The sequence below is a fragment of the Centruroides sculpturatus genome, unplaced genomic scaffold, assembly GCF_000671375.1.
Source record: "Centruroides sculpturatus isolate CEXI.00-Female unplaced genomic scaffold, Cexi_2.0 scaffold1799, whole genome shotgun sequence".
Lineage (NCBI taxonomy): Eukaryota > Metazoa > Arthropoda > Arachnida > Scorpiones > Buthidae > Centruroides > Centruroides sculpturatus.
The window spans coordinates 1,791-29,364 of record NW_019385928.1 but is presented as its reverse complement, the minus strand read 5'-3'; the positions used below and the strand labels follow the sequence as shown (position 1 = coordinate 29,364).

The 27,574-nt window shown below is 31.2% G+C and overlaps 1 protein-coding gene across 1 annotated transcript; it reads left to right on the top strand.

Moving 5' to 3' along the window:
- Window positions 1-90: 90 nt before the first annotated feature.
- On the top strand, window positions 91-27,574 carry LOC111612625 (pyruvate dehydrogenase E1 component subunit beta, mitochondrial-like). Its single transcript, XM_023353868.1, has 11 exons — window positions 91-164; window positions 5,620-5,682; window positions 13,831-13,938; window positions 14,349-14,411; window positions 22,528-22,563; window positions 23,771-23,878; window positions 23,955-24,132; window positions 26,040-26,150; window positions 26,233-26,324; window positions 27,048-27,189; window positions 27,259-27,574. Exons 1-11 carry the CDS (start codon window positions 117-119, stop codon window positions 27,405-27,407), a joined length of 1,098 nt encoding a protein of 365 aa, XP_023209636.1. The 5' UTR covers window positions 91-116; the 3' UTR covers window positions 27,408-27,574.

Here is a 27,574-nt window from a genome sequence, read left to right as displayed (position 1 = left end):
TACGATTTTTATTTAGTAAAAGTTTTTAAACAGTTTAAGTAATTAAATCGATTAAAAAAGTTTAAATTATGTTTATTTTATCAGGGGACAAATTACGGTCATTTGGAGTATCCAAGATGGCGGCGGTTAGATATTTGTCCTCTTTAAATCCAAGAATCTTAAAGGTATCCTAAGGTTATCCGTGATGTAATGCTTAATGGCTCGATTGTTTCGTCGTTTTTAACTTAAATTTTATTGTAATTCTCCAGATTTGTGCAAATATATATCTATGTACACACACATACATATTTTTGTATATTAATATACAGTTATTTTTTAATGTTTCCTGCTTTAAATGCCGAATTACATCAATTTCTTTAAGTATTTTGTAAATTTTATACTACTTAAACAGGAATAATAATTACAGAAATAAATTACAAAGTATTAGCTTTAAAAAGTAGTATTATAAGTTGTAAAGTGGTGATTATATTCAAATTTAATGGTATTTAAATACAAAAAATGTAGAAATTGAATCTATTTCAGTATTATGATGCAGAGCAAATGTTAAGAAATATATTATTAGATGCAATGGTTATGCTTAAGTTTTGTGATTGGCTGCGTTCGGCAGAGTCAACGGTTGTAACTGAGCAAAGGTATTTCAATCTGTAGCTGTTACGTAGTTATGTCTGAACGATGAATGACTTATGCATTGGAACAAAAAGCGGCCATCATTGGTCAGTTTGAAGTAGCATAAATGAGAGATGCTACTAAATGTGACATCAAAATATCAAACGTGCTCTAAAACAGTGCTACTGTAGAGGGCATTCGGCAGAAAAATACTCAACAGATCTGAAACTGTTGAGTCTGCTGAATGCAGCCATCGTAATGTAATAAAGTGCAACTTTTTTTGCTTTTTTTTTTAATGCTTTCCATTGTAATTTTGTTTTAAGAAAAGGTGTTAAAGTTCTTTTTTTGGAATGTGATTTTTAAATTTTAAAGTTTGGAAGTACAGTAGAATGTCAAATATCCAAGTCTCAATTAACTGAAGTAAATTTGTAAGCAAATATATTATTGCTATTATAATTTGTAAAAGTTTTGCTGTGAAGGTACCAAGCACTTAAATACTATAATACTTTTCACCTTGACTTAACTGAGACAGTGATGCTGAATGTTGCTTGCTTGCTTGCTGCCCTCTGGCGGTGAAGTTAGGCATTAGCTACGTTGGCTATTTTGCCCCATGTAGTTGTTATTCCACGTGAGTAGAATTGGATTGAGAAACAGATGGTGATCTCTAGTTGAAAAACTTGGAAGGTCTAGAAGAAATGTTTGGTAAAATCAGTACACATGTTGGGGTGGATGAGTTAACTGTTTGTCGACCGTTGGCAGACATAATGAGAGATGAGAAAAAGTTAAATTGATTTAGTAGCTGTAGGTATTTTTGTATTCATTAAAAAAGGTCGATAAGGATTGAACGCAAATGTCTTTTGGGTTTAATTGGAGGCAGTCTCTGATATTGAGATGATGATTTTTTGTTAGACTGTTGTTGGAGAGGATTCTTCCCCTGATGTTGTCGAATTTTGAACACTCATTGAGGTGGTGTATGGTTGTGTCTGTTTTGTTTGGGCAGTATTTGCACTGGTCAGTTGTGCAGATGTTGCGGGTATAAAGAAAGTGGTTAGTAAGCAGAGTTGGTTCTTGCACAGTTGATGAGGACATTGATGTGGCAGTCAATGATGTCAGGAATAGAAATATCTGATGTGTTAGAATGTTGCAACAAATTAGTGAGGAACCACTACAAAACAAGGACTTTATTAAGTTTAAAACAACATAATGATTTTTTTCTGTTAGCTTTTATCATTTAACTTTGGTGGTTAATGGTTTATCTTGCAAATTATCAGGTCAGTCCATATGTTTGTGCATATTTTTATCTACAAAAAAAGCAACAAAAAAATTTTAATTAAATTTTATTTCAATCTATAATGTATTCACCATTATTTTGTACAATTTCTTGCCATCTTGATGGTAGCATTTTAATCTCGTCTTCACAAAATGATTTCGGTTTTGAATAAAAATATTCAGAAATAGCCTTTTTTACATTGCTCTCATCCTCAAAAGTTTTCCCTTTTAAAAAATTCTGCAAACTCCGAAAAAGATGATAATCACTGGGAGCAATATCTGGTGAATATGGTGGATGAGGTAAAATTTCCCAGTTGAAGCTTTTGAGTTTCTCTACAGTTATTTTTGCAGCATGTGGTCTGGCGTTGTCATGTTGCAAGAGAACATGCTTTCTGTTCACTAATGACAATCAATTTTTTTCAATTTTTCATTTAAACGCTCTAATTGATCACAATACATTTGGCTGTAATTGTTTGATTAGGTTCTAACAGCTCAAAGTGAATTATACTTGACATATCCCAGCAAACAGACAAAAGAATTTTTTTTGGATGCAACCCACCTTTTGCAGCCAGTTTTGGCTGCTTGTCGCGATCTGTCCATCGTCTTTTTCTCATGACATTATTATAGAGGATCCATTTTTCATCTCCAGTAACCAGCCGATCAAGAAAAGGTTTTAAAGTAATGTGGGATAAAAGAGACGTGCAAATGTTTACACGTTATCGGTTAGCTATTGACAGTTCATGTGGTATCCATTTTCGTAGCTTTGAAACTTTTCCAATTTGTTGTAGATGTCTATGAACAGTTCCATGGGATAAATTTAAACGTTCTGCAATTTCATCAACTGTTAAAGATGGTTCTGCTTCAACTAGTGCAGAGAGAGCATCATCATCAAAGTCAACGGGTCTTCCAGTACGAGCCTTATCCTCCACACTAAAATCATTATTTCTAGCAGTCCTTACACTAATTACAGTTTGATTATGAACATTATTTAATTTTTTGGCTGCATTTGTAGCATTCTCACCACTTAAAAATAAAAAGTATAAAACATGTCTCTCATATTCATCTATTACTTCCATTTTAACGAAAATAAACAACTGAAATGTTTTCAATTCTGAACAGTATTATATGAATGAGATCCAATTTAACACTTCAGTGTAAAAAATATCACATTAGACTGACATTTTTAACAGCAAAACAAGATTTTTGTCAAGATCATAAAATAGCATGAACTTATGGACTGACCTGATATTATTTTTAAAATATAACTACAATAATACATTTTTTTTTTATTCGTAAAACTATTCTTTATGTTAACTGCCTAATGAATGATGTAAAAAATGCTGTTATTATATATGATTAAATTTATTAAGGTGTCAAAAGAGGATTAAAAGTGATAACATATAAATATTTTATAATTTTTTAAAGGGGTATGGTCATCCACTTTATCTGAGATAACATTGGTCCATGTTACCTCAGGTAATCTGGGTTCTACTGTATGTAAAAAAGTGTATTTCAAAAAACTGGATACTTAATTATATAACACTCACCAAATAAACCATTCCCAGTTCATAACTAAACAGAAAAAATCTTTCTACGAACGTTTTCATCTATATAACGTCAATACCCGAGGACGTCTATTACATATAGATGAAAACGTTTGTAGAAAGATTTTTTCTGTTTGGTTATGAACTGGGAATGGTTTATTTGGTAACTGTAAAATATATAAGTGTTTATATATTTTACAGTTTTAGAAATCTGAGATGATATAACAAAAATCACACCTTTAAAATCCAGGAATTAAGTTAATAAAATAAGAACATTTTCGACCAGTTTCACTGACCGCTTTCAGTTACATTAGAACAGAAAAATAGAAAAACGTGAATACAAAAATTTAAAAATGAGAACAAGAATTCTAAAAAATAAATAAATAACAGCAATCATAGTTGAAATTAATAAAATAAATAAAATAAAAAGTAAAAATAAATGAATAATTTGTTTATTTTTACTTTTTATTTTATTTATTCTTTGTTCTATTGCAATTGAAGGTGGTCAGTGAAATGGTCGAAAATGTTCTTATACTGTATTATTAAATTCATTGCTGGATTTTAAATGTGTGATTATTATTTTTTTTTTTTTTTGTGATCTCCTGTACTATCTTTCTAGTTAGTTCAAAATATATGAGATGATATAAAATTACACATATGAAAACATTATTCTAAACTCTCTACAAAAACACTATTGGTTACTATTGGTTAAAAATAGGAGAAACTAATCATCTGGATTGTTATTTAAGATGATAATCTAATGGTTTGTACCATGGGCATCTGTACATTGGGGCAAGTGTCCCCTTTTCGTCTTGATTGCCCTTTTCCTAATCCCCAAGGGGCCCAAACAACAGAAAATTTGTGACTTTTAGCCTATACTATAAATATAAAAGAAACTAATGATGATATTTGTCCATTAACCCATGTAACTTCATTGTACGTTGACCAAGATCCCATTCCTCGTTTTCAAGACCAAGTTAGCCCGAGTGCAACCAGTACCAGCCTGTGGGAGTGCTGATCTGATGTTGAATCGTAGAGTTTGAAGCTCCTTGTGTAATGTCTGATGCCTTTTTTTGATACTGAATCAGAAAATTCTATTGTTAAACTTGAAACAGAAATAACTGAAATCATTTAAATGAATCAACTTTTTAATGCAATATAACACTTTTCAGGTTTTATCAGATCCAAATGTTTAACTGCTTTACGATTGAATAAAGCAGCAATTTAATTAAGATTGAATATAGACAGTATCATTTTCAAATTTGAACAAGAAAGTTTGTTGAAAATTTAAATAAAAAAAATTTTTTTTAATTCAAACAAAATTTTTAAAAACTAAGATTGTACGATTTTTACATTCAAACTGAAATATGTAAAAACACAAACAAACAATATACAAGAAAATAAGATAAAATACACTAATAATGCAAAGAGTGTTTTACAAGCATGTTGATAGCTTTCACAGATATTTATTTAACTTCTATAGACCTAGTTATCAATATCTGAGTTACATTTTAATATGAATAATTTGTGAGATAAATCATTAACTAACCATCATTAACCAAAGTTAAGTGATAAGAGGAAGCAGAAAAAAATCATTTTGTAATTTAGTTAACGCAACACAACACACGGGCAATTGTCAAGGGGAGGATGTCTCCTGGGAAACTTATGGAAAATTGGCCCCAATTTAGGTGATACAAACACGAAAAAACCTGGAAAATTTCACATGGCTAGCCCATTGGTGAGGTGTGAACCCACAACCAACTACCATTGCACAGTGATTTTATCCACTTGGTCACAAGTCCTTTTAGAGTTTTTGTTTTATGATGGTTCCTCTCTAATTTGTTGCAACATTCTGCATCAGCCACTTGCTCATGCATACATTCATGGTTAAAAGTATTACAGTATTTAAGTACTTGATACTGTCATGACAAAGCTTTTATAAAAACATTAGTGTATTCACTTACAGATTTACATTTGTTAAATGGAGCTTGGATTATTAGAATTCTATTGTATTTCAAATGTTTTAAATCTAAGAAAGAAAAATTCATAAAGCATGAAGGAGTTTAATTAATTAAAAATACTATTAGTTATTTATGTTATGTGATATATACACATTGTAAATTATATATATTGTTTTATAATATATACAAAAAGTAGTTGTATTTATATTTATTTTATATAATAATCATATATTTTATAGTTTCAGAATTCTATTAAACAACAAATATGCAGATTTTCAATAGCAAAACCATTAGCAGCTCAGGTAATTTAAAATCTACATTGTTTCAAATTTTAATTGTTTTAATAATTATAATTAAATTTTTTTAAGTATTTAATTCAAAATTGTTTTTCTTTGAATATTTGTTTTCATAATTTATGCATTAGTGAAATTCTGTGAGAATATACCATATATCAGTGTTTCTCAACTGCTGGTCCGTGAATTGGTGCAGATCCAAAAAAATATTTGACCATACTGATGCTGGTGTAGTTGATTATGGGTGGTATTTAAATAGTAATCTAGAGTTACTGTACATACTTTGTTATGTACAGTAATTCTGGATAAACACATATAACCATAATTCATAGTTCTATATAATTATTGGTCTGCAATGAGAAAAAGATTGAGAAACACTACTGTATATGAATGAATATTACTGAAGAAGAAATGTAATCTGTGACTATTCAAAAATACAGTAGGGTGTCTATTATCAAAAATAATTGCGCAGGACACCTTTGGATACTTGATCTCACTTGGTAGCAAAAGATGTACTGAAAAAAGTGAGAAAGGTGCACTATTGTGCCTGAAAAAATAAAATATAAATACCTTAAACTATAAATATTAATTTTAATTTTATTACAATAATAAAAAGGGTTAAGGTGTAGAGCAGGGGTGTCCAACCTTTTTGTTTCTCTGGGCCGCATTGGAAGAAGTCAAGGAGTTTTGGGCCACAAGTATATATAATATATACTTGTGGCCCAATATACAAGTATATTTAAGGATTAACATGTCTAGATTATAATAATAAGTATTAAAACTTTATCACAAAACAGGATATTTTAAAAAATTACTTCTANTCTATCGCTCTAATCCACGTATGCCTGTGCATACATGATAATACGCGCTCACGATACTTTTCGATTCGTCACTTTTCCGTCATAGAGTTCCCATTTTACAATTACGTGACAGCCTGGTGATAACGGAGAAAAGAGACAGATAGGACGTCGATATAAGTCACAGTTATGATTTCACAGATTCGAGACAGCTTGATAGCCCGAATGGCACCAGGCTTTTGCCCGTGCACGCTAAGTGATTTTCATTACAAGCATTTGGCTTTCCGAAGTCTATGACAACAATTGTTTGGCATTGACGGGTGCGAATTTTGTGCAAATAAGCTGCCTTGACTTGTTCGATTATGTTATCAACTCAATTTCTTATTTATTTTCACATCTTCACTTCGCGGTCCTTCTCTGTTCTTTTTCCGTTATTTACACATGTAGGTGATTTCATTGTTATCCACATTTGATATCATCATTTATCACATACTTCCATGATGCTCTTGTCTGTCCGCTACAACTGTCAAGAATTAACGCGATTGGCGAAGCGTAGTGACAGCGGGCCAATAGAGAGCAGGGTCCTTGCCATAATGCCGTTTGCGCGCCAATTTTCGTAAGTGCGTTAATCAAGCCGAATAATTTGGCTGAATATTCGGCTATTTGGCCACGCTCCTGGCCGAATATTCGGTATTCGACCTGAGGCCGAATATACTATTCGTTACAACACTACTACTGACTGGTGGTTGGAATGGAGAAGTATATAAAACGAACCAGGAAATGAATTTAAAAAAAATATATATATATATATATATATAACATTTAATAATAATCACATTTCTTTCAAATTAAAAGAATAGATATATAGTAAATGTGAAGTTATATTCAATTGTTATGATTCAAGATGTGAGCTGCCGGGCAGATTGGAAATTCCTCTCCTCTCGACAGTTGGTCAGTGATGTACTTTCTTGTCAGGGATGGCGTTTACATTTTGTTACGCGTTACGCAAGTGAAGGAGAGTGGGAGGGGTCGACGATAAGACGTTGGCTACGTCAAGTAAAGACACCATTTAAAAACAAAACAAGAGTTTATTACAATCATCTACAGAAAAATTTACAAACCTTATTACTCTAAGTTCCGTTATATCAACCTATCCTGCTACTACACGGATGGCGGAGAGAGAGAGAGTTTATAAATATGCGTTCATACCTCTTTGCATATACTAGTGGAATATTTTCCCGTGATGTCGTCCAAATGGATTCTGAACGGTGACACAAGTGTAGGTCTGCAAGGGAGAAGGCGATGTCCAACTTTAACATTTCGACTCACGATTGGCGATTCCCCTGAGAAGGGAAGGAGGAGGGCTTTTATACGTTTTGTGGTGGGAAAATTCGTCAGGTGACCAATTGTTTTAGCAGGTGTGAGGTTAAAGTTGGTGTTAGAAAGACAACATTATGACGAATTTTGCCAGTAATTGTAAACTATATACGGGTTGATCGTGAGAATGTTTATAGTTAAATAGAAAGAGTTATAAACTTCTCATACACTTTATATTTCATTTTTGTAGGTTCAAATTCCTCTAGTTAAAGGAATTTATTATAAATTTAAAGGATTAACTTCTTTTATGAAATTATATGAACTTCGAATTTCACAAAGATGTATAGTAAACTTCAGATAAGCAATAGGATTAATAAAACTATATTCTATATTTTGACCTAATGGTTTTGTGAGGATCCGAATCCAGACTTTCCTTATGTTTACATCATTATCTCATAATGTCACATCGTCACTATAAACTTGATACATAACTGTCAACTTCTGCACCTGAGAGCAAAACATCTGTTAAGTTCTCAGGCCTGACAATGATGCTTTCTCATCTCCTCTCGACCTAATATCTCGATTTCATCTGTTCAACAACAAAAAAATCAAGAAAATAAGGCAGTTGTCGCCCATCCTTCAAAAGAGTCAGTTGTCACTCATACCTTGTCCTAAGTGCCTCAATATTTGGATACCTGTGAATATATCATTTTATTTTACGTTCTTATATCCTACTAAAATATCATTGGAAACCATCGTCTAACACCTTTGCGGATACTGTACGTTCCATCAGGCTTATGGATATTTCATCTACAGGATACCCGAACTGACATCCTGAACTTCCTCTCTTTCACAAAAAAAACGTTCAAGATCAAGACCAGATCCTCAATAAGGTATTTATCGTCAAGCGCTTTTGCTGTAAACTCTCTCTCTCTCGGAAAACATGGGTCTTGAGTTATTTCAGTCTAATATCTACATAATAGCTAGCATTTCTCATATGCCTAAATCTATCATATTCCACTTGGTCTATGATATGTCCTGTATTATCTATTGTTACCAATTAAACAATTGTTACATTAACTCGTCTCTACGTAAGTCACTTCTGGTGCGTTGTCTCTCCCTCCATCCCGAATCCATTCGCTCACATACACGAGAACTTAATGGTTTCTGTGTCTGTCCATAAAGACACAGTGGTGTCAGTCCTGACAAACCTTGTCATTGCGATCTTCGCCGACGCGATATCGACCCTTCGGTCTTGTGGTGCCGAAGTATAGGGGACCCTTCGGCATTGTCACAGTTTTGATTTCTTAAATAATGTTTTTCAGTTTCTATATTAAAAATTCTCATTAAAATGAACAAGTTTACAACATTAAACAGATTGATGCTTGCCTGTAAAAGGCTAAAAATGTTCTATTTTGTATTTAATTCAAATACTTATTATTTGCTGGAAGATTGTATGTAGTGTTTAATTTATCTACATTCCAGCTGGTACAGACTTTTATGTTACTTAAATTTCTGTATTATCAAAATTGTTTTTAAATCAACTGTAATTTATTTTACATTTTAAACATTTTTATTTTAAAAATTATGGTGTGTTGCAGGAATCTTATTAATTCAAAGTGTGTCACTAATCCAAAAAGGTTGAGAAACATTGACCTATAGGGTTACTTTAATTTGAATCACCCTGCATTTATATTTCATTTTTCATATACTTAACATAATTATTTAGTATTTGAAACATGAATTAGTATTTCAAATACTCTAGAATACTCAAAATATTTACATTCTTTTAAATGTAATGTTTCCAAAATAGTGGTATTAATGTGCATATTAATATTTATATTATATTCTTTCTCATTTTTTTATTTTGTTCTTGATTACATAAGTGAAATCATAATTAAAGTATGTAGTTAGGAACAGTTGGAATGGTTCCTCACTATTTGCTTTAATTATAATTTTAAATATATTTCTTATCTTTTGGTTTTTGTTTCATTAATTTTAATAATGTTATTTTTTGAAGTTTTGGATAGCAATTATATATTTAATAATCCAGAATGTACACCAAAGTTTAATTTTAACAATTGTAAAACAACTGATATCAGTCTGAAATGCATTTTGTTAAAGGTATTTAGAAAGAATAAAAGAAGTGTGCTATAATATACCAAAGTCATTGTGATAAGTTTGACAAAACAGCACTAACAGGTTGCNTGTGCCTTTCATCTTGTGGTTTGTGTTTCATTGATTTTAATAATGTTATTTTTTGAAGTTTTGGATAGCAATTATATATTTAATAATCCAGAATGTACACCAAAGTTTAATTTTAACAATTGTAAAACAACTGATATCAGTCTGAAATGCATTTTGTTAAAGGTATTTAGAAAGAATAAAAGAAGTGTGCTATAATATACCAAAGTCATTGTGATAAGTTTGACAAAACAGCACTAACAGGTTGCTGAAGGTTGGGTGGTGTGTATGACCTCAAGCAAAGGTCATACACACCACCCATTGCACGAACTATCTCAGATGGCTGGAGGCTATATACATATGCTTAAACACTATTAAAGAGAGTAATTGCATTAACTACAAGGAATAAGTTGCTCTAGCGATGGCCTGGCAGGCCCTACTAGATGAATCTCTGAGATAGAATACAGCTTGCATAGCGCGTAAGTCCGTAGTGACGTCATCGGGTCAGGATAATGTTCTGAATCGTATTTCATAGCGACTTTGAATCAAAGAGCATTCCGTTAGGGAGGTCATTATCGAAGAAGAACTGTGACGGTTTGAAAAGGTTTGTAAGTTTATTGTATAGTGTGATGAGACACACTGGTAAAAGACTTATAGATACATGCATTTTTTATTTTTTGTTCTTCCATTTTAGTTACATTAGTTAAACCTGATGATGTCTGTTAGAAATGGAAGAAAACATTAGTTACAGTAAGAGTTTTCATTTTTGCAGGTTATTAGTGTTGATGGTATAATTTATTTATGTATTAAACCAGTACAGTGGAACCCCGGTTAACGAACGTCCTGGTTAACGACCAAATCGGTTAACGAACTTTTATTTTGCAAAAATTTTGTCTCGGATAACGAACGTAACGGTATTTTGTGTCAAATTTTAGTTGGTGTTAGGCACGCGCGAGTTAAGCATTGCTTTTCCGAGTGTTTGTACTATACTTCTTTTTTCAGTTTTGTGATTTATATATTTAATCAATATGGCATCCAAGAAAGAAAAAAGTCATAGTGGCAATAGAAAACGACAACGCAATATAAACGACAATGCGCTATCGCATTTGAGAAAAATTTTGATTAAAAGAGTAAGACAATCAACTTTAGATCAATTTCTTGTTCCTTACGGAAAGAGTTTGTTTGTTTGTTAAGTTATGGCAACGCAACACTTGGGCGATCTGCCTAGGGGGAATGCCTTCTGGGAGGTGTTTTTAAGGGAAACTGGCCCCTATTTAGGCGTTACAGACGTGGAGAAAACCCGGAAAACTCCACGTGGCCAGCCCGTCTGAGCGAGGTGCGAACCCACGAACGAACTCCCCGTGTTCAAGGTACGAAGACCACTTAGCCACTGGTGGGTTTTTTTTACCGAAAGAGACTTCGACTCGAAGAATCTTCCGATGAAGTGCTACCCGTTATTTTTTTGGAGGGGATTCCCCTTCTAAGCATTAAGGTTCGTATATCTCCACTTTTCTGCCACCAACTACAACAAACGAAGGTATGTACAGTGCTATTTTATTAAACAAAGTTTACATGTTTGTTGCTGTAATGATAGATACTACGTTTTCCTACATTTTCATCAAAGAAAATTACTGTATATTACAAATAAAATCACAAAAATTTCGGAGACTAGAACGGATTAATTGCATTTGCATTAATTTCTATGGGAAAAATTGCTTCGGTTAACGAACAATTCAGTTAACGAACGGAGTCGCGGAACAGATTAAGTTCGTTAACCGGGGTTCCACTGTATTTTGATGATTGGTATTAGTAACCATAAATTTCTTATTGTCAAGCCATTTTTCAAGCATCTATTCACAGAATGAATACAAAATTATATACAGTTTATAATGCTTTTGAATGTATTTATTAAGCACTCCTTATGTTATAATCAGAATGCCAATAACATACTGTATCAATAAAAGGACGTTAATTTAAGGTTCTAATGGCATGATGTTGTGTTTGGCATGGAACTGTAGTGTTTGTTTACATTAATTGTCTGTATTCACACAGAATATAAGAGAAAAAAAGATCACAGATCTACCAAAATGTGGAGGGTACATGGTAAAATAGATAACTAAAAATAGCAACAATTTTGACTTAATAAGACCATATTGTATGGAAAACCCAATATACAGTGGATGATCGGTTAACGAACATAATCCGTTTCAAGACTTTGTTTGCTATCCGAATTGTTTGTTAACTGATTATCAATTTACCATAGGTTTTTATGGGAATTTGATTAATTCATTCTGGAGACCCCAAAAAATAAAAAATATATACTTTCTTACTACGTTTATTTATATGTAATAATAAAAATACATATATACACAGACTTGCATTTTTATTACTCATGTTTTGTTTGTTTGTGGGGGTTAAATAATCTGTCTAATGTTGATTGCTTTTTTTTCTTCAGGATTTTCAGAATTAATAGCATTGTAATTGTAGAGATCATCAAGCTTATTAACCTCAACCTGGTTTGTATGCCATTCTAAGACCGTTGATCTGACATCCCCCACTTCTTCAAAAGATCTTTAGTTAATAGCAGATATCGGCATTAATCCTCTTTTTCATAATAAAACATATCTCCCAGAGTTTCTTGGTGTTCTTCATTCAAGAGTTCTTGGCGTTCTTCTGTCGTCAGATTTGTTTCAGGTTCCATTATGAGCTCTTCAATGTTCTTTATTTCTCAGATGTGATATTTGTTACTCCTTTAGCTGCTCGAGTTTTCTTAATTATACAGTATCTTTCTTAGATAAGATTGAACTGCACCCTACTGTAGATTTGTTCAAACCATACTGCCCAGCAACATCAGACATCTTCTGCCCACTCTCTACCTTTGCTATTATACTCTCACCTTTCAAAAATAAAAACCGACGCAAAACTTAATGAGTGCCTGCCTATCGGTATTTGCTATTTCCATCGCTTCTTTTTATGTTTGTTCAGTGAAGTGTTCGTTATCCGATCATAAAAATCTTTCGTGAAAGTGTTCATTATCCGATTTGTTCCTTAACCGATCACCCACTGTACTACCAAGACTTCAGATAGCTTCAAGTTAGTTTGATTTAGTTGTGGTTGCAACTAATATTTATTAGTTGGATTTCCATATTACAAGTATATATGTGTTTGTTAGCCTATAGAATATTCACTGCTTATAGTTGTACTTGATTAAAGATATTTTATAATTATGTATATTAGTGGATATGTGATATTATGTTTCAACTACTTGTACAGTTTTATTTTTAACATAAAATCCACAATAAAGATTTTATGATTAACTGAAGCAGTTTGGTTTATTTGTATATGGCAAAGCAAGATGTGTGAAATCTGCCAAAGGGAACATTTTTATGGAAAACTGGCCCCTATTTAGATGTTACAAACATGAAGAAACCTGGAAAACTATGTGGCCATCCCATTGCCAAGGCATGAACCCACAACAAACTACCAGTGTTTAGTGGTTTTATCCATTCAGCCACTGGTGGACAATTAACTAAAGTGACATAATTCTTAATTCAACAATTTCTATAATTCCTTTTAATAATAACTTATTTTGTTATATTCTTCAATTATTGCTGTTTTTAAACTGAAATAATAATACTCAAGAAGTCATCTAAATAAATTTGACAAATTATAAACATATTTTAAATCTACTTTTGTTACAAAATAAATAAATTTTGTAGTTTAAATAAGGCCTTAATTAATCTTTTTTATTGTGTTAATTTAAATCAAAAATTATTTTTATGTTCATCAAATATTAAATGTCAGATACACTTCATGAATTTCTCACTTTAAATTGTCTAATTGATTTGAATTATATTAGATGACAGTTCGAGAAGCACTAAATTCTGCTATGGATGAAGAGATGGAAAGAGATGAAAGAGTATTTCTGTTGGGTGAAGAAGTTGCCATGTATGATGGTGCTTACAAAGTATGTAATTTTAAAGTACAGTTGTCCCTTGATAATCCGACAGGTATGGGACCAAAGGTGTGTCAGATTACCAAAAGTGTCCGGATTACCAAAAATAATTACATATTTCGCATTGTTTTGCTAGCAGTAACTTACAATATTCTCTACTCCAACTGTTCGAACAGAACTGCTCACATAAAACACACGAAATGTGTGTCATCGAGTAAGAATTGGATGGGGAGATTCACATCGCGACATGCTTCTGTGCAAGCAGACACGTAACAGGGACCTTGACGGGAGGTGCGTCAGACTACTGAGCATGTCGGATTAAAAAACTCGGACTATAGAGGGACAACTGTATATTTTTTTCTTTTCTTTTTAGGTCTATTTTTACAGTTTATTCATGTGATTTAAAAAGATATTTTTTACAGGTTAGTCGTGGATTGTGGAAAAAGTATGGAGATAAAAGAGTTATAGATACTCCCATTACTGAGGTATATCTATTGTATTATTAAATCATAAAAATAATTGTTATTAATAATAAAATGTATATGAAATTGTCAAAATTATTATAATTTTAATGTTCTATAATGCTGATTTATTTCATTCTCTGCATGCCTATTTGGAAAAATCATACTCTTTAAATTGTCAAACTGAGGTTCCACACAGGGTCTGAACCCTTCACCTGGAATTGCCCTGAAATTTTGAATAGAAAGAAAAAAGTTTAGAAAGACAAAATATTTTGTTTGATATTTATCTGACACTAGGACAGAGATAAACAGTGTAAGATTAACCATCTACAGTTGGGATTGGAATTCAGCATCAATTTCTGCTGTGTGAGTTAATTTTGAATTACCTCTGAAAACAGGTGTGAGACCAGTTGGAAAGCATGGTCAGGAAGTTGAGACTAATTGGAATGTCTGGTACATTGAAAGGACTGAGCAGTTAAAAACTTGTGTTTCAAGGGTATGGAACTTCTTTTTCACAGTTCTTTGTTCAGTTGTTCCTTCAAGTTCCATCTCTGGGACAGGTCTCTTTCAACCAGTGACTACTAATCATCCGTCCATTTCACCTTTCATAATACTTCTGTCCAACTCACTGAACCCTTCAACAAGTGAGTTATTACTCATCAGATTCTCTCTTTGCATTCTTCTTCTTACAAGTTAGTTTTGGACCAAAGTTGTCATGCAAGACTAATTGTATATCCATCCAGAAGACCCAGCAAGCCAAAGGATCCGAGATTTGTGTGATGAGGGATACAACTCTCTTTATCATCATTGATGTCCACTTGTTTTCATCTATGATTATCAAAGGAAGGCCATTTTCCATCTAATAAGAACTGTAATCCTGAGATTGAATCTGTGCTGCTCAGAAGACATCTCAGTAGAGCTTGTAAGAGCACTGTCTCTTGAATAAATGGTTTTACGCCACCAGGTATGTTTGTCTCAGTGCCTCAAGACACATATGAACACCTCCATCATGCATAATCCTGATCAGTCATCCTTTTTTAACATAAAGAAGTTTAACTTTTAAACATATAATACTTTTGATATTGGGGCTGCAATTAACGTCATGGGGGAACACGAAAAGACTTCACTTTTGACTTGGAGTTGGAGAGACAGCTATTCATTTGCTCCCATAGCAACTGTTCTTTAAGTTTGATTTTTGAATAATAACCTTTTGTTATATACAAAATACACATATACAAATTTAGTTTTAGTTTTTATATTATTTTTAATATTTATCTGTGTATGTATATAAAAGCAAAATGTTCAGTCACTGCCATACACAAATAACATAAATTTAAAAATTAATTTGATTTACAATTTGAAAATTTCAAAACAACTTTTAAATGGTTTTTAAAAACGTATTAACTTTCAATTGATTTGATTTTAATTAGTCTTTATTTTGGTTTTCCATAGAGTTTTAATTAATTTTTGGCTTAATTTATTTAATTTATATTAATTTAAGTTTTTATAATTATTTATTATTATTATTTATTTAATTTTGCCTGCATTTTTTTAAACTCTTAATTACAATCTTTTAATTAAGTGTAAATTTTTTTTTCTTTTGCAATAAAACTATAGAAATTTTTTGATAATCCGAAACTGTGTTGTAAATCTTTGTTGCTTAAACACTATGTAGAAAATAAAGATGAAAGAATGCCAAGTGTTTGAATTTATTACACTACATAGTGTTTAAACAACAAAAAAATAACTATAGAAATTGTTTTAGTGTTGTTTTGCAGAAAAGATCATCAAGTTTAAATTTATTTAAATTTTTTTTTAGTAATTTCACAAATTTTTGTTTTATAAATTTGCCTGCTTTTCAAAAAAGTTTTAAAATTTTAATTTTAAGTGAGCTAACATTAATTGAGCTGTCAGGCTACCTAGTAGTAACATAAAGATTGGAATTGAGTCAAATTTGAGATGCACTTAGAAGTAAGAATGAATCGTGGTAATTGGCTGTAGCTGTCATGTGATTTTGACGTTCCTGCCTCTGGCTCTATCCTGCAGAAGCACTTAATTACATTACTCATATATACTGTACAGAACATCTGACATAAAAACTGGCTTACATGTATTTATTATGATTTCAAATATTATATACGTATCTATGAAATTAGCATATTGTAACTATGAGGATCAATATGTACTAAGTAAATTTGTTCATAATCGTTTTCTATGCTACTTTTAGCTATGGTCAATTTATCATTAAGATTAAATCATAATATGATGATTAATAATGAGGGTGAAATCATGTATATGTGTGATTTTGCAGATGCAGTCTAGAGGACATTTACAAACAACTCGTTTATTAGATGAAAGACAGCTTACAAAACTCTAGGTGCTTCCTTGATGGGTTCAGTTCCATAAAAGTCCAAAAGTTTACAGTTGCTTTGATGGTTCCAGGGTTGTCTTTGTTCAATGGAGTCTCTTGGATCCACAGAGAGATGTAAACCAAAAGGAGCATAGAGCAGGATTGACCTCAATGTTAATGCTTGTGCTTTTGTCATGCATTCTTCATTCTGCTTGTGGAGTTCTGTGTGTTTCTCAGGAAACACATAGAACTCCACAAGCAGAATGAAGAATGGACTTTGAGTAGAAACGAAAGAAGGAACTTGTCTTTTGATGGAGAGAGAACTGCACTTTTTTTGGAGGAAAATGGACTTTGTGGAAAAGGCTTAGGTGAAAAAACTTTTGGTAGAGAAGGCACTCTTGTGTCCTCAAAACACAGGATTTTATTAATGTGGTCTTTTGATCAACCATCCCAATTGGTTTCAGAGTCCTGTCCTTATCCTCTAAATGGTCACTTGTTGCTAGGTGTAATGCAAACCCAGCTTAGATCACAGGAGTGGCAACATCAACATTTAATCAGATGCCGAATTCCAATCCTACCAGAGATTTCAATCTTAGGACTTACACTGTTTATAAAATAAACTCAGTGAATGAACGAATGACGTTTTTTGTTTTGCTCTATTTTATTTCTTTTTTTATAATAAAACATTTTTAAGTATGTTGAGGACCCTGTACAAAGCCTCACACAATTTCAGTCACATTCACAAAAGGGTTAAAAGCAAGGAGATATATATTCAGTGAGCCCGCCACTGACCAGTTGGATAAAAACAGTGAATAATGATAAATTGAAGGCAGGTTAATGCCTCACTAATGGACTGTCCAAGTAAAGTTTTCTTAACTCAACTAACATCTAAGTAGGGATCAGTTTCCCATAGAATTCTTGGGAGGAATACCTTGGCAGATTGCCCATGTGTTGCATTGTCTTGTTCCATTTATCCTACAATATATTTTCAAAGGTTGTCCCAAATACATACAGACCCAACCCCAGGGCTGGCTTGAGGTGGTGCGAATGGTGTAAGTGCACAAGGCCCATGCTGCTGACTGATTTTGCAAAATCAAAATGGTTTCATTTTCTTTTTCTTTGTTTTAATCTGAATATACATACATTTGAATATTATCACACAGTTAGCACACATTTTACATCAACCAATCCAAAGCAAGGTTGGGTGCTTTGAGTCAATCACTATGCATGCAAATTGCAATTTGAAAAATCACTTACGCTTGTAAAGAGTAGTTGTTAGCTGTCAGACAGGATGCCATTTGGACCCACATCTGGGAGATGTATGTAAATGCGACACTGAGATTGTTTGTATATCAAACAACGTTGTAAAGGAATTTCACCTATTTTTCCGATTTTACGGATCCCTTTCCGAATTTTTAGTAATATTGATTTAAAATAATTTAGAGAAACAAATTAGAACAAAAATAATTATCAATTGTTATAAATTTCACAACATGCGAAAGAAAAGATTAGGGGATGACCATTGTTTCCCCCTTTTTTGATGGTGATGGTGATTTATGACCGATGATATGCTATCCATGTCACATGGACGCATATCATTCTTCGTTGACAAGAGAGGAGGACCACTGAAAGACCAATCATGCTTTTTACAAATTACTTCACCTTTCTCCGGAACAAAAGAATGGTCAAAACTGAAGAATAAAATAGAAAGAAATGATGAAATTTAGAGACTGGCACACTGATTTATTTAATGAAATCAAAATTTGTCGAGTTTTGCCTTCCAGGATCACAATATTACAATATTTATTTAACAATAGTTTATTTGAATTGTATCCAAATTTTGTTACTGTTCTGAAAATTATATTAACCTTACCAATTACAGTTGCAATCTTTCTCAAGATTGAAAATAATAAAAAATTACTTGAGATCTAGCATCAGTTTAGAATGATTTACCTCCTTAGCCATTTTATCTATCGAATTTGAATTAGCCAAAAAACTAAATTATGATGATGATATCAATGAATTTGCTATAAAACATGTAAGAAAATGAAACAAAAATTAGATATTGTAACCTTATTCTAGTAAGTTGCATACCAAATTGTATTTTATAAGTATATGAAGCAATTAGTCTTGTTGTTTAATTTATTAATGATTTTTTGTGTGATTGAAATCTTAATTTTATTAAAATAATTTAATTATTTATTATTTTCATGTATTCCTTACTATATCAATTTGTGCAATGTAATAAATAGCAAAATGCAATAAATTATTTTTTTGTTGTAAGAAATTTGTTTTAAGACCCCGCAAGTTAACTTTGCACTGGGCCCTGCTTCTGTTCGGGCCAGCCCTGCCCATCCCTCACCACTCAGCTGCTTGAATTGTGGGTCTAACCATATTCACAGTGAATGAGATTAAAGGCCCTCTTGGTGCTTACCAGACAGAAAGAGGAAAAACTTTTTCGTACTCAGTAAGTTCATTTTATAAAGGTCCTACAGTTCTATGAACAGCTGTTAGAGTTCCAAACAAATCTGAAGAAAATTTAGCAATTATTAATTTTAACAAAAATGTAATAAAAATTATTATGCTAACAATCAACCAATCATTAGCATTTGACAACTGATGCAGTTTTTGCCTCCCTTATAATTCTCTTGATCTTTAGCTCTTTTCTTGTAGTCAACACCTAGTTTTGTGAAGTTGTTTTTGAAGCCATCTTTCCACCTACACTGTGGTCTTCCCATAGATATCTTACTTTCTACCTTTCTCATGAAGGTCTTTCTTGGATTCCTCTCTCAGGCATTCTGAGAACGTAATCAAGACACCTGATGCAGTCAGCTTTGATTTCAATAATTTGTTTGTGTCTTTAAGTTCAACATGTTTCCTAATTTTCCATTTATTGCTTTCCTTTGAGTCTAAATATTTTTCTGAGAACCTGGATTCCAAAGGATAGCATTTCTCTTCTTTGTTACCAGTTAATAATGTCCAGGTCTTCGAGCCATAGAATAATACATATCAGATTATCATTTTGTAAATTCGAAGTTTGATGTTCTGGATAAGAACGTTGAATAATAGAATCTAAAAAAGCTAGATACAAAATAGTAGTCTATTGCATTCTTTTGGAGTAAAATTACTTCCATCCACAATTGTTCCTAGGTACTGTACATGAACTTTTCAGTTTTTTTAAATGTATGTATGTATGTATGTTTTAATTTCAATATTGTTGAGCAACAACGGGCAATAGAAACATAAAAAGTTTTGCATGCTTAGTAAGCATACACTTTGGCAGATATTTACAGTTAAAGTTCTATATAACAAAATCGTTAAAACTTGAAAAAAATTCTCTATAGGGAGATTTTGTTTTACAGAAATTACACGTTTTGGTAAATAAAGTACAGTCAACTCCCCTATAACACAGTAGATATGTTCCTGTTTTTATGAATCCAGCTTCTAGGAGTCCAGCCAATCATAGCCTGGCACATATGCAGTTTACAGACTACGGCTGTTTGAAAGATTTCTTCCATAAAATTAATCGATTCTAGACTAATTCAACTCAACATTTCCAAAATACGTAAAATTTTTTGGGAATAATCCATATAAACTATACTATAAACAAAAAATTGTAGGATTATTTACCGAGCGTGCATCGTTCGACTACGCCATTGCTTAAGCTTGTTTTCGTCGTGGAGCTTGTCATCAAATGGTGCTTGCATGCTTCCTGATAAATTATTTTTTTTGCGAAAAATTCGCTGAACTTTGGAGACATCATTAATATAAATATAATTTTTATGGACGTTAAATAATAAATGGTTTTTAGTAGGCCCTCTGTTCGTTTAAACTCAACGGTTTGTGCAATCCTGTCACGACACGAGTCGGCACGAGTCGGCGATGACGTTTTACCGAATTATAGGAGATTTTTTAGCATGTTGTACGAATACTGTTGCAATTTTTTCGCTGTGATATAGGAATCCGAACTATAATAACCCGTGTTATAGGGGGGTCAACTGTGTTACTTTAATGTAATTTAAATTAATATAAACATAATATGCGGTAATAACATAATATAAATGTAGTTTTAATTTTAAGTAAGTTTAATTTAAACTATATTAGGTTGTAAGTTCAATACTTACAACCTAATGTAGTTTAATGGTGATTGTCCTATTCTTGGGAATGCTGTACTGTACATGTACAGATTTCTGCTGGAAAATCTTGTTTGATTTTTTAAATTATGAATTATTTTTTAAATACTTATTTCATTCAGCATTCAACAGTTGAAAACCTGATAATGTCCATTTGAAAATAAACAAAAACATTTGTTTCAGTAAACTTGTGGAGTTTATTTGCTTGTTTCTGGTATCAATGTGTGTTACTTATATTGAATACCAGTTTTGTGTGCTGACTGTTAATTATACAATATCTTTTTATAAACTCTTACAACATATATAATATTTCTGTAAGTTTTCTGATTATTACATAGTGTAATATACACAGGGACTGTAAGTGTAACTCATACTTAATCTTAAATGGACCAACTGAAAGCATAAGGCACATTCATAAAGTCAAAGGAGTTAAATGATTGTTTATCTAATTAGTCATAAAGTACCAGGATAGTAACAATGATAATTACTAGAACAGTGATAACTATAGTATTTTAATTATATACAGTGGTACCTCAGTGTACGTCTGCTTTAGAATACGTTCAATTTGGAATACGTCCTGTTCGGACGAAACAAATTTTGCTCAGTATACGACTTAATTCAATTATACGCACTATCCGTGTATTAGACCAGACTAGACGTTCGCAGTGCCACAGTTTATAACTTTGTTAAATTTCTTTTTATTTTAATTTGTAAGTAAAATGTTATTATTTTTATTAATCATGAATTGCAAAAAGGCAACAGAAAAATAAAAAAATGACTAAAATCACAATGAAACTGAAAAATGAGATTGTTGAGAAATATGAAGGTGACATGCGTGTTCAAGATTTAACTGTTGCATACGTATTCCAAGAATGATGATATCGACAATCGTGAAAAATAAAGACATTACTAAATTTGCTAACGTTGCGAAAGGGGTTAAATCAATTTTTAAACATAGATCGAAGACATTAGATCATGTTGAGAAATTGCTTTTGCTTTGGATAACTGAAAAACAGTGTGCTGGCGACAGCGTATCAGAAGCAATTATTTGCGAGAAAAATATATATGCTGATCTCATGAAAAATCAAGCAGGAACTAGCCAGGAAAGTGAGGTGTTTCAAGCCAGCCATTTTTTTTTTTTAACATGAGAACGGATTAATCATTTTTACATTACTTCTTATGGGAAAGGTTGGTTTGGTATACGTCCTATTCGGTATAAATCCAAACACCAGGAATGGTGTTTGGATTTATATATTAATTTGTATAATATAAATAGATGATATGGCTCTCCAATAGGCATTCTAATAGAGGATGCAGCTCTTATGTATTTTTGATAAGCAGTTTATGCTCCTATCCGAACAGTTTGATCACTCCTTTAGATTGACTATAAGATAGTTGGTGTAGAAAAAGACTGAATAAAAATAAAAACAAAAAAATGTATGTAATGTATGAAAACAATTACAGGAGTATATGAAATGACTCAAGTCCAAAATTTGGATCATAAATCATATTAGATTCATAATGTAGAGAGTCTTACTTTAATTCATTAATATTCAATATTTGTAAACATTTAAATAAATGCTTAAAATAAATAAATATTTTTTGTAGAAAAATAGAAAAATCTATTGAGAAAGTAACAATAATATTTTATTTTTAGATGGGATTTGCTGGAATTGCAGTTGGAGCTGCCATGGTAAAAGTTTTAAAATTAAATTAATTAAAATAAAATTTAGAAATAGTGTTTTGGACTTTAATGAATTTTTTTAATATTTACATTGACATCAAAGTTGAAGTCCAGAAGTTGTGTTTGAAAAATAAGTGCAATACATTTTAAAAATTCATTTCTTTATCTTTTGATTATGTGAATGTTTGTGTATGTAATCTAAAGACTAAGAAATGTTGTAATTAAATGCAAGAATAAATCTTTATCTTATTTTAATAAATTGTGATCACAAGAACATAGGATTTGAAATTGAGTTATTAATATTATCATTGTAGAGAATTCATGCTAATAGAAAATATGATTACTTCTTATAGTCAAATAACAAGAATGCACACATACAGAAAATTCTATTCCTCAACAAAAGCAGAACTTAACTCACAAAGACTTTTAGTAAAGACAATGAACTTCAATGCATCTTATAATAGCACTGATCTCAAAATGTATTCTATGAAACTGTTAAATCCCACAGAACAGTTTCAGGGATTCTACATGTACATTTATGTTGTCAAAATAACAATTTATAACAAATTGTTATTTTGAGAATGTGAAATAAAATTGTTTAAAAAATTTTCTTGAGTTAATTTTTAATCAAATTTATTTTGTATTAAGGTTTATGACCAGAAATAAAAACTTAAAAATAAACATTATGATTTTAAAAACTTTTCATATTACAAGTATTAAGTTTTAAATAAATAGTAAATATAAAACATGGCTGACGGTATTACATTTAATTGTATAAATAATTGTGAATTTGTGGACTGTCACTGGAGCAATGGAAGAATAATGGAAGTAAAAATATTTTACTTTTGTTAAATGTTGCAATTTTATATTTATTTTTACAATTAAATGTAATACAATTAAAAGTATTAAGTTTTTTTCTGCTTGATAGTCATTTTTATTATGAGATTCCACAAAAAAATCAAATTTAATAAACAGAAAATGTTTCATCCATGCTAAAAGTTTGAAAACTGCAGCATCTCAGACATGTTCTATTGGGTTCAAATCTGGAGATCTAACTGGTTAATCCATTCTTCAAATATTCTCATTCTTGAGAAATTCATTGAGAGTATGGTAATTTAAGGATTTAATTAAGTTAAATACATTAAGTTTAGTTATGATACTAGAATAGGATTTAAAACTATAAATAATTTTAAATTAATTGTTTTAAATGTTATAGGTTGGACTAAGACCAATATGTGAATTCATGACTTTTAATTTTTCTATGCAAGCTATTGATCAAGTAATTAATTCTGCAGCCAAAACCTTTTACATGTCTGCCGGTTTGGTAATAATACATAATTCAAAATTTAACGAATTTGTTTTTAAATTTAATGAATATTAACTTGAGTTAATTGAACTAGATAAATATTCCAATTGTATTCCGTGGTCCCAATGGTTCAGCTGTTGGAGTAGGAGCTCAGCATTCTCAATGCTTTGGTGCTTGGTATAGTCATTGTCCTGGACTAAAAGTCATATCACCATACAATAGTGAAGATTGTAAAGGCTTATTAAAATCAGCAATAAGAGATCCAGATCCAGGTAATTACTACATTATCTAATTTAATGATATACAGAGTGATTCATAAAGTTGGTCTTAAACCTCAGGAGTATATAAAGGAATTGAAATTTCAAATAGAAACATGTGTTTGCTGATTTAATCCTGAGTTAGTACAAGCTGTCTAATGTTAGGAACTATATCACAGATAGAATGATGACAAAATATATCAATGAACAAATGTTTTAATAACAAAACAAAGAGTACATTAATGTAAATGTAGTACATATTGAAGTTAAAGGTTTACAGAATTTGTTCAAATTGATGACCCAAATTTAATGCAGGAATTGCATTTTTAAGAAAACTCTATTGCACACACTGAAATATCCCATACACAACCTCTGCTGCAAAAATTCTAGTTAATGGTGCTTCTGGGTCATCCACCATGTCTAATAAACAATACTTTTGATATACCCAAAAGAAGTTTACATTAGATGCCTTTACTGACTCATGATTAGGTCAGCAATCACAGGTTCCTATTCAAAAGTTGCTCCTTTTAACATCTCTGTATGTTTCTGAACTTTGAGACCAACCTTTTGAATTACCTGTATACCAATAGCAAAAGTGGAGCTCAAGAACATTAGCAGTACAGTTAATACCATATATTTGGCCATTCAGATAGTGAAAAGCTTAGTAGCATCACTATAACTTTTCAAACATGATAGAAATATTGTTTAATTAATAAATATTTATTAACAGATAAAGCCAATTACATCAAATCTGTTAACTTAATTTGACTGATGTGATATTGTCATGATACCACTAACATCAAAATTCTCTGTTATTTTGCTGCATTACATCATCATCAGTTCTTTAAAGAGTCACTATAACCATGTTGACTCTAAGTGCAGCTCTTGTCTAACTAGTTTGATCACTTGATATATACTGAATGTTACATTTCTATAAGAGGTATAATATACAGGGTGCTTCAAAATAAGAGAAAATCAATAGTTTGCTAAGTATTTAAAATAGCATGATGAAGATTTTACAGAAATTTACAGAATGAAGTGGGGTTTTTGTCTACAATGAGAAAATTTTAATACCAGATTAATTACATTTCCAACCATCAGATTGCTCTTGAGTTAATTGCTTAGTTTGCACCAAAGTAAATTATTACAAATTTTCAATGTGATGCCCATCATTCATGAACACTGCTGTCAGATGAGCTTCTCTGCACATTGCTTCTGCTGTCTTGCAATGTCTGTAACACAACGTAAACATTTGGAGAGAACTGCATCCTAAGTCATTCCTTTTCACGTAAATGAAGGTCTCTGGACTTACATTTTGTGACTTTTGGTTATGGTGCTACTTGAAGTTAAAGATGTACGAAGTTTGTCCAGTTGAAGGATTCTATTCATCATGTTTCAGCAATACTAACTGAAATGTTTATTAATACTGTGCATAGTCATACCTTGTCTGATGGTAATGCACATGAATGATGGGCACCACATAGAAAATTTGTAATAATTTCTTTGGTGTTACAAAATCTAAGCAATCAACTCAGGAGCCATATGTTGGTTGAAAATATAACTAATCTAGTATTAAAATTTTTTCACTAAATAAAAATCTCTTTATTCTGTGAAAACTGAATCATGCTACTGTAAATACATAGCAAATTATTAATTTTTCAAATTTTCTGTTACTTTGGATTACCCTGTATATATTTTGTACTATATAGTGATATATTGTGGCATATGCATGATCATCTGATGTGCTTAATGTGATGTTTACTTGTTTATGTATTATTTAAATAATTTCATCCATGACATTATTTATGTAATGCATAGGAAATTAATGTTTTGTCCAAACATTTTTATCACATTGTAAAACATTTTAGAATAAAATATGTTTTTTTACATGAAAAGCATTTGATGATAAATTTTTTTCCTAGTTGTGTGTCTCGAAAATGAATTGATGTATGGTGCTTCTTTTGAAGTTGGAGATGATGTTTTATCAAAAGATTTTGTTATTCCAATTGGCAAAGCGAAAATAGAAAAACAAGGTAAATATTATATAATACATAAATAATATGTAATAAAGATTGAATGAATGAAAATTAAAATTTGAAAATAAATCTTTTTTAGGCCAACATGTTACACTTATATCTCATTCTAAAGCTGTTGGAACATGTTTGGATGCTGCTAAAGAATTAGCCAAATCTGGTATTGATTGTGAAGTAAGTTTCTTTAAACTGATTTAATAAATTAAATATTTGAGAGTTCATATACTGCTTTCCCAATTTCAATAAATATGTTCAATATCTGTATTTTTGTTTTATTATTTTTCTCTAATATCTTAATATAACAGTTATCTTCAATTATTCTTTTGCATTGTTTGTCTAAAAAATAATTAAATCAAATAATAAGTTTTAAATGAGGAGGATAACTTTAAGATTTGGATAATAAATAGTAAAAAAAACTTATTTTTAACAAAACTATCACCTATTTGGAAATAGATTAATGATGTAAATGTACTTAATCACCTTACACATCTGTCACAGATATTTATCATTTGAAAAGTGCAAGAGGGCAAATCAAATTATAAACGATGCTAACCCCCATCAGTTTTTAGATCTGTAGATCTGTGTTGCATTATTTGAGTGTAAATACTTTTTACTGTGGTAATTGATTTACCACAGTAAAACACATTTAGATCTGCATATATGAAACATTACATCAATTTTTTTTCACTTTCACAAAAAACATCTTTTGTACATTACTGAGAAGTATGTTAATCAAATCATGGAGAAAAACATTTCATTTTATACTTCATTTTACTTTGTTTGCTTATTATTTTTATAGATATAGTAATCAAAATATTTTGATGTCATCTATTTATGATACATTTTAATAATTGTATTAATGAAATAGTCATTGACATATTCTTTTTATACTTCTAGGTTATAAATCTGAGATCTCTTAGACCTCTGGATGATGAATGCATTATAGAATCAGTAATGAAGACACATCATCTGATAACTGTAGAGAATGGATGGCCTCAATCAGGAATAGGATCAGAAATATGTGCCAGAATTGTTGAAAGTAAATACAAATTCAAAAATTATACCTTCTGTTTGTTTAAAAGTTACTCATAAAATTTTGCCAAAATAGGTCCTGCCTTTGATTATTTGGATTCTCCAATCGTCAGAGTGACAGGTGCAGATATTCCGATGCCCTACACAAAAACATTAGAGTTGCATGCGGTCCCGCGTCCAGAAGACATCATTCTGGCCGTAAAAAGAGTACTCCAAGTACAATAGAAATTTTTAAACAATTACAAAGAATTTCAAAGTTACACTAATTTCTTTTCTTATATTGCAATAGATAATGTAGATAAGTGAAGTCGGTTTTGATTGTGTTGTATATAACAATTTGTTACCTGTATAAATGTATAGGAATATTTAAATAAAAATGTTTTGTATTTTTA

Bases quoted from the DNA above. Each gene is read 5' to 3' on its own strand.
- LOC111612625 (XM_023353868.1), top strand. From the start codon at position 117: ATGGCGGCGGTTAGATATTTGTCCTCTTTAAATCCAAGAATCTTAAAG. The intron at 165-5,619 runs GTATCCTAAGGT...TATATTTTATAG, and splicing joins TAAATCCAAGAATCTTAAAG to TTTCAGAATTCTATTAAACA. The intron at 14,412-22,527 runs GTATATCTATTG...TTTTATTTTTAG, and splicing joins TAGATACTCCCATTACTGAG to ATGGGATTTGCTGGAATTGC.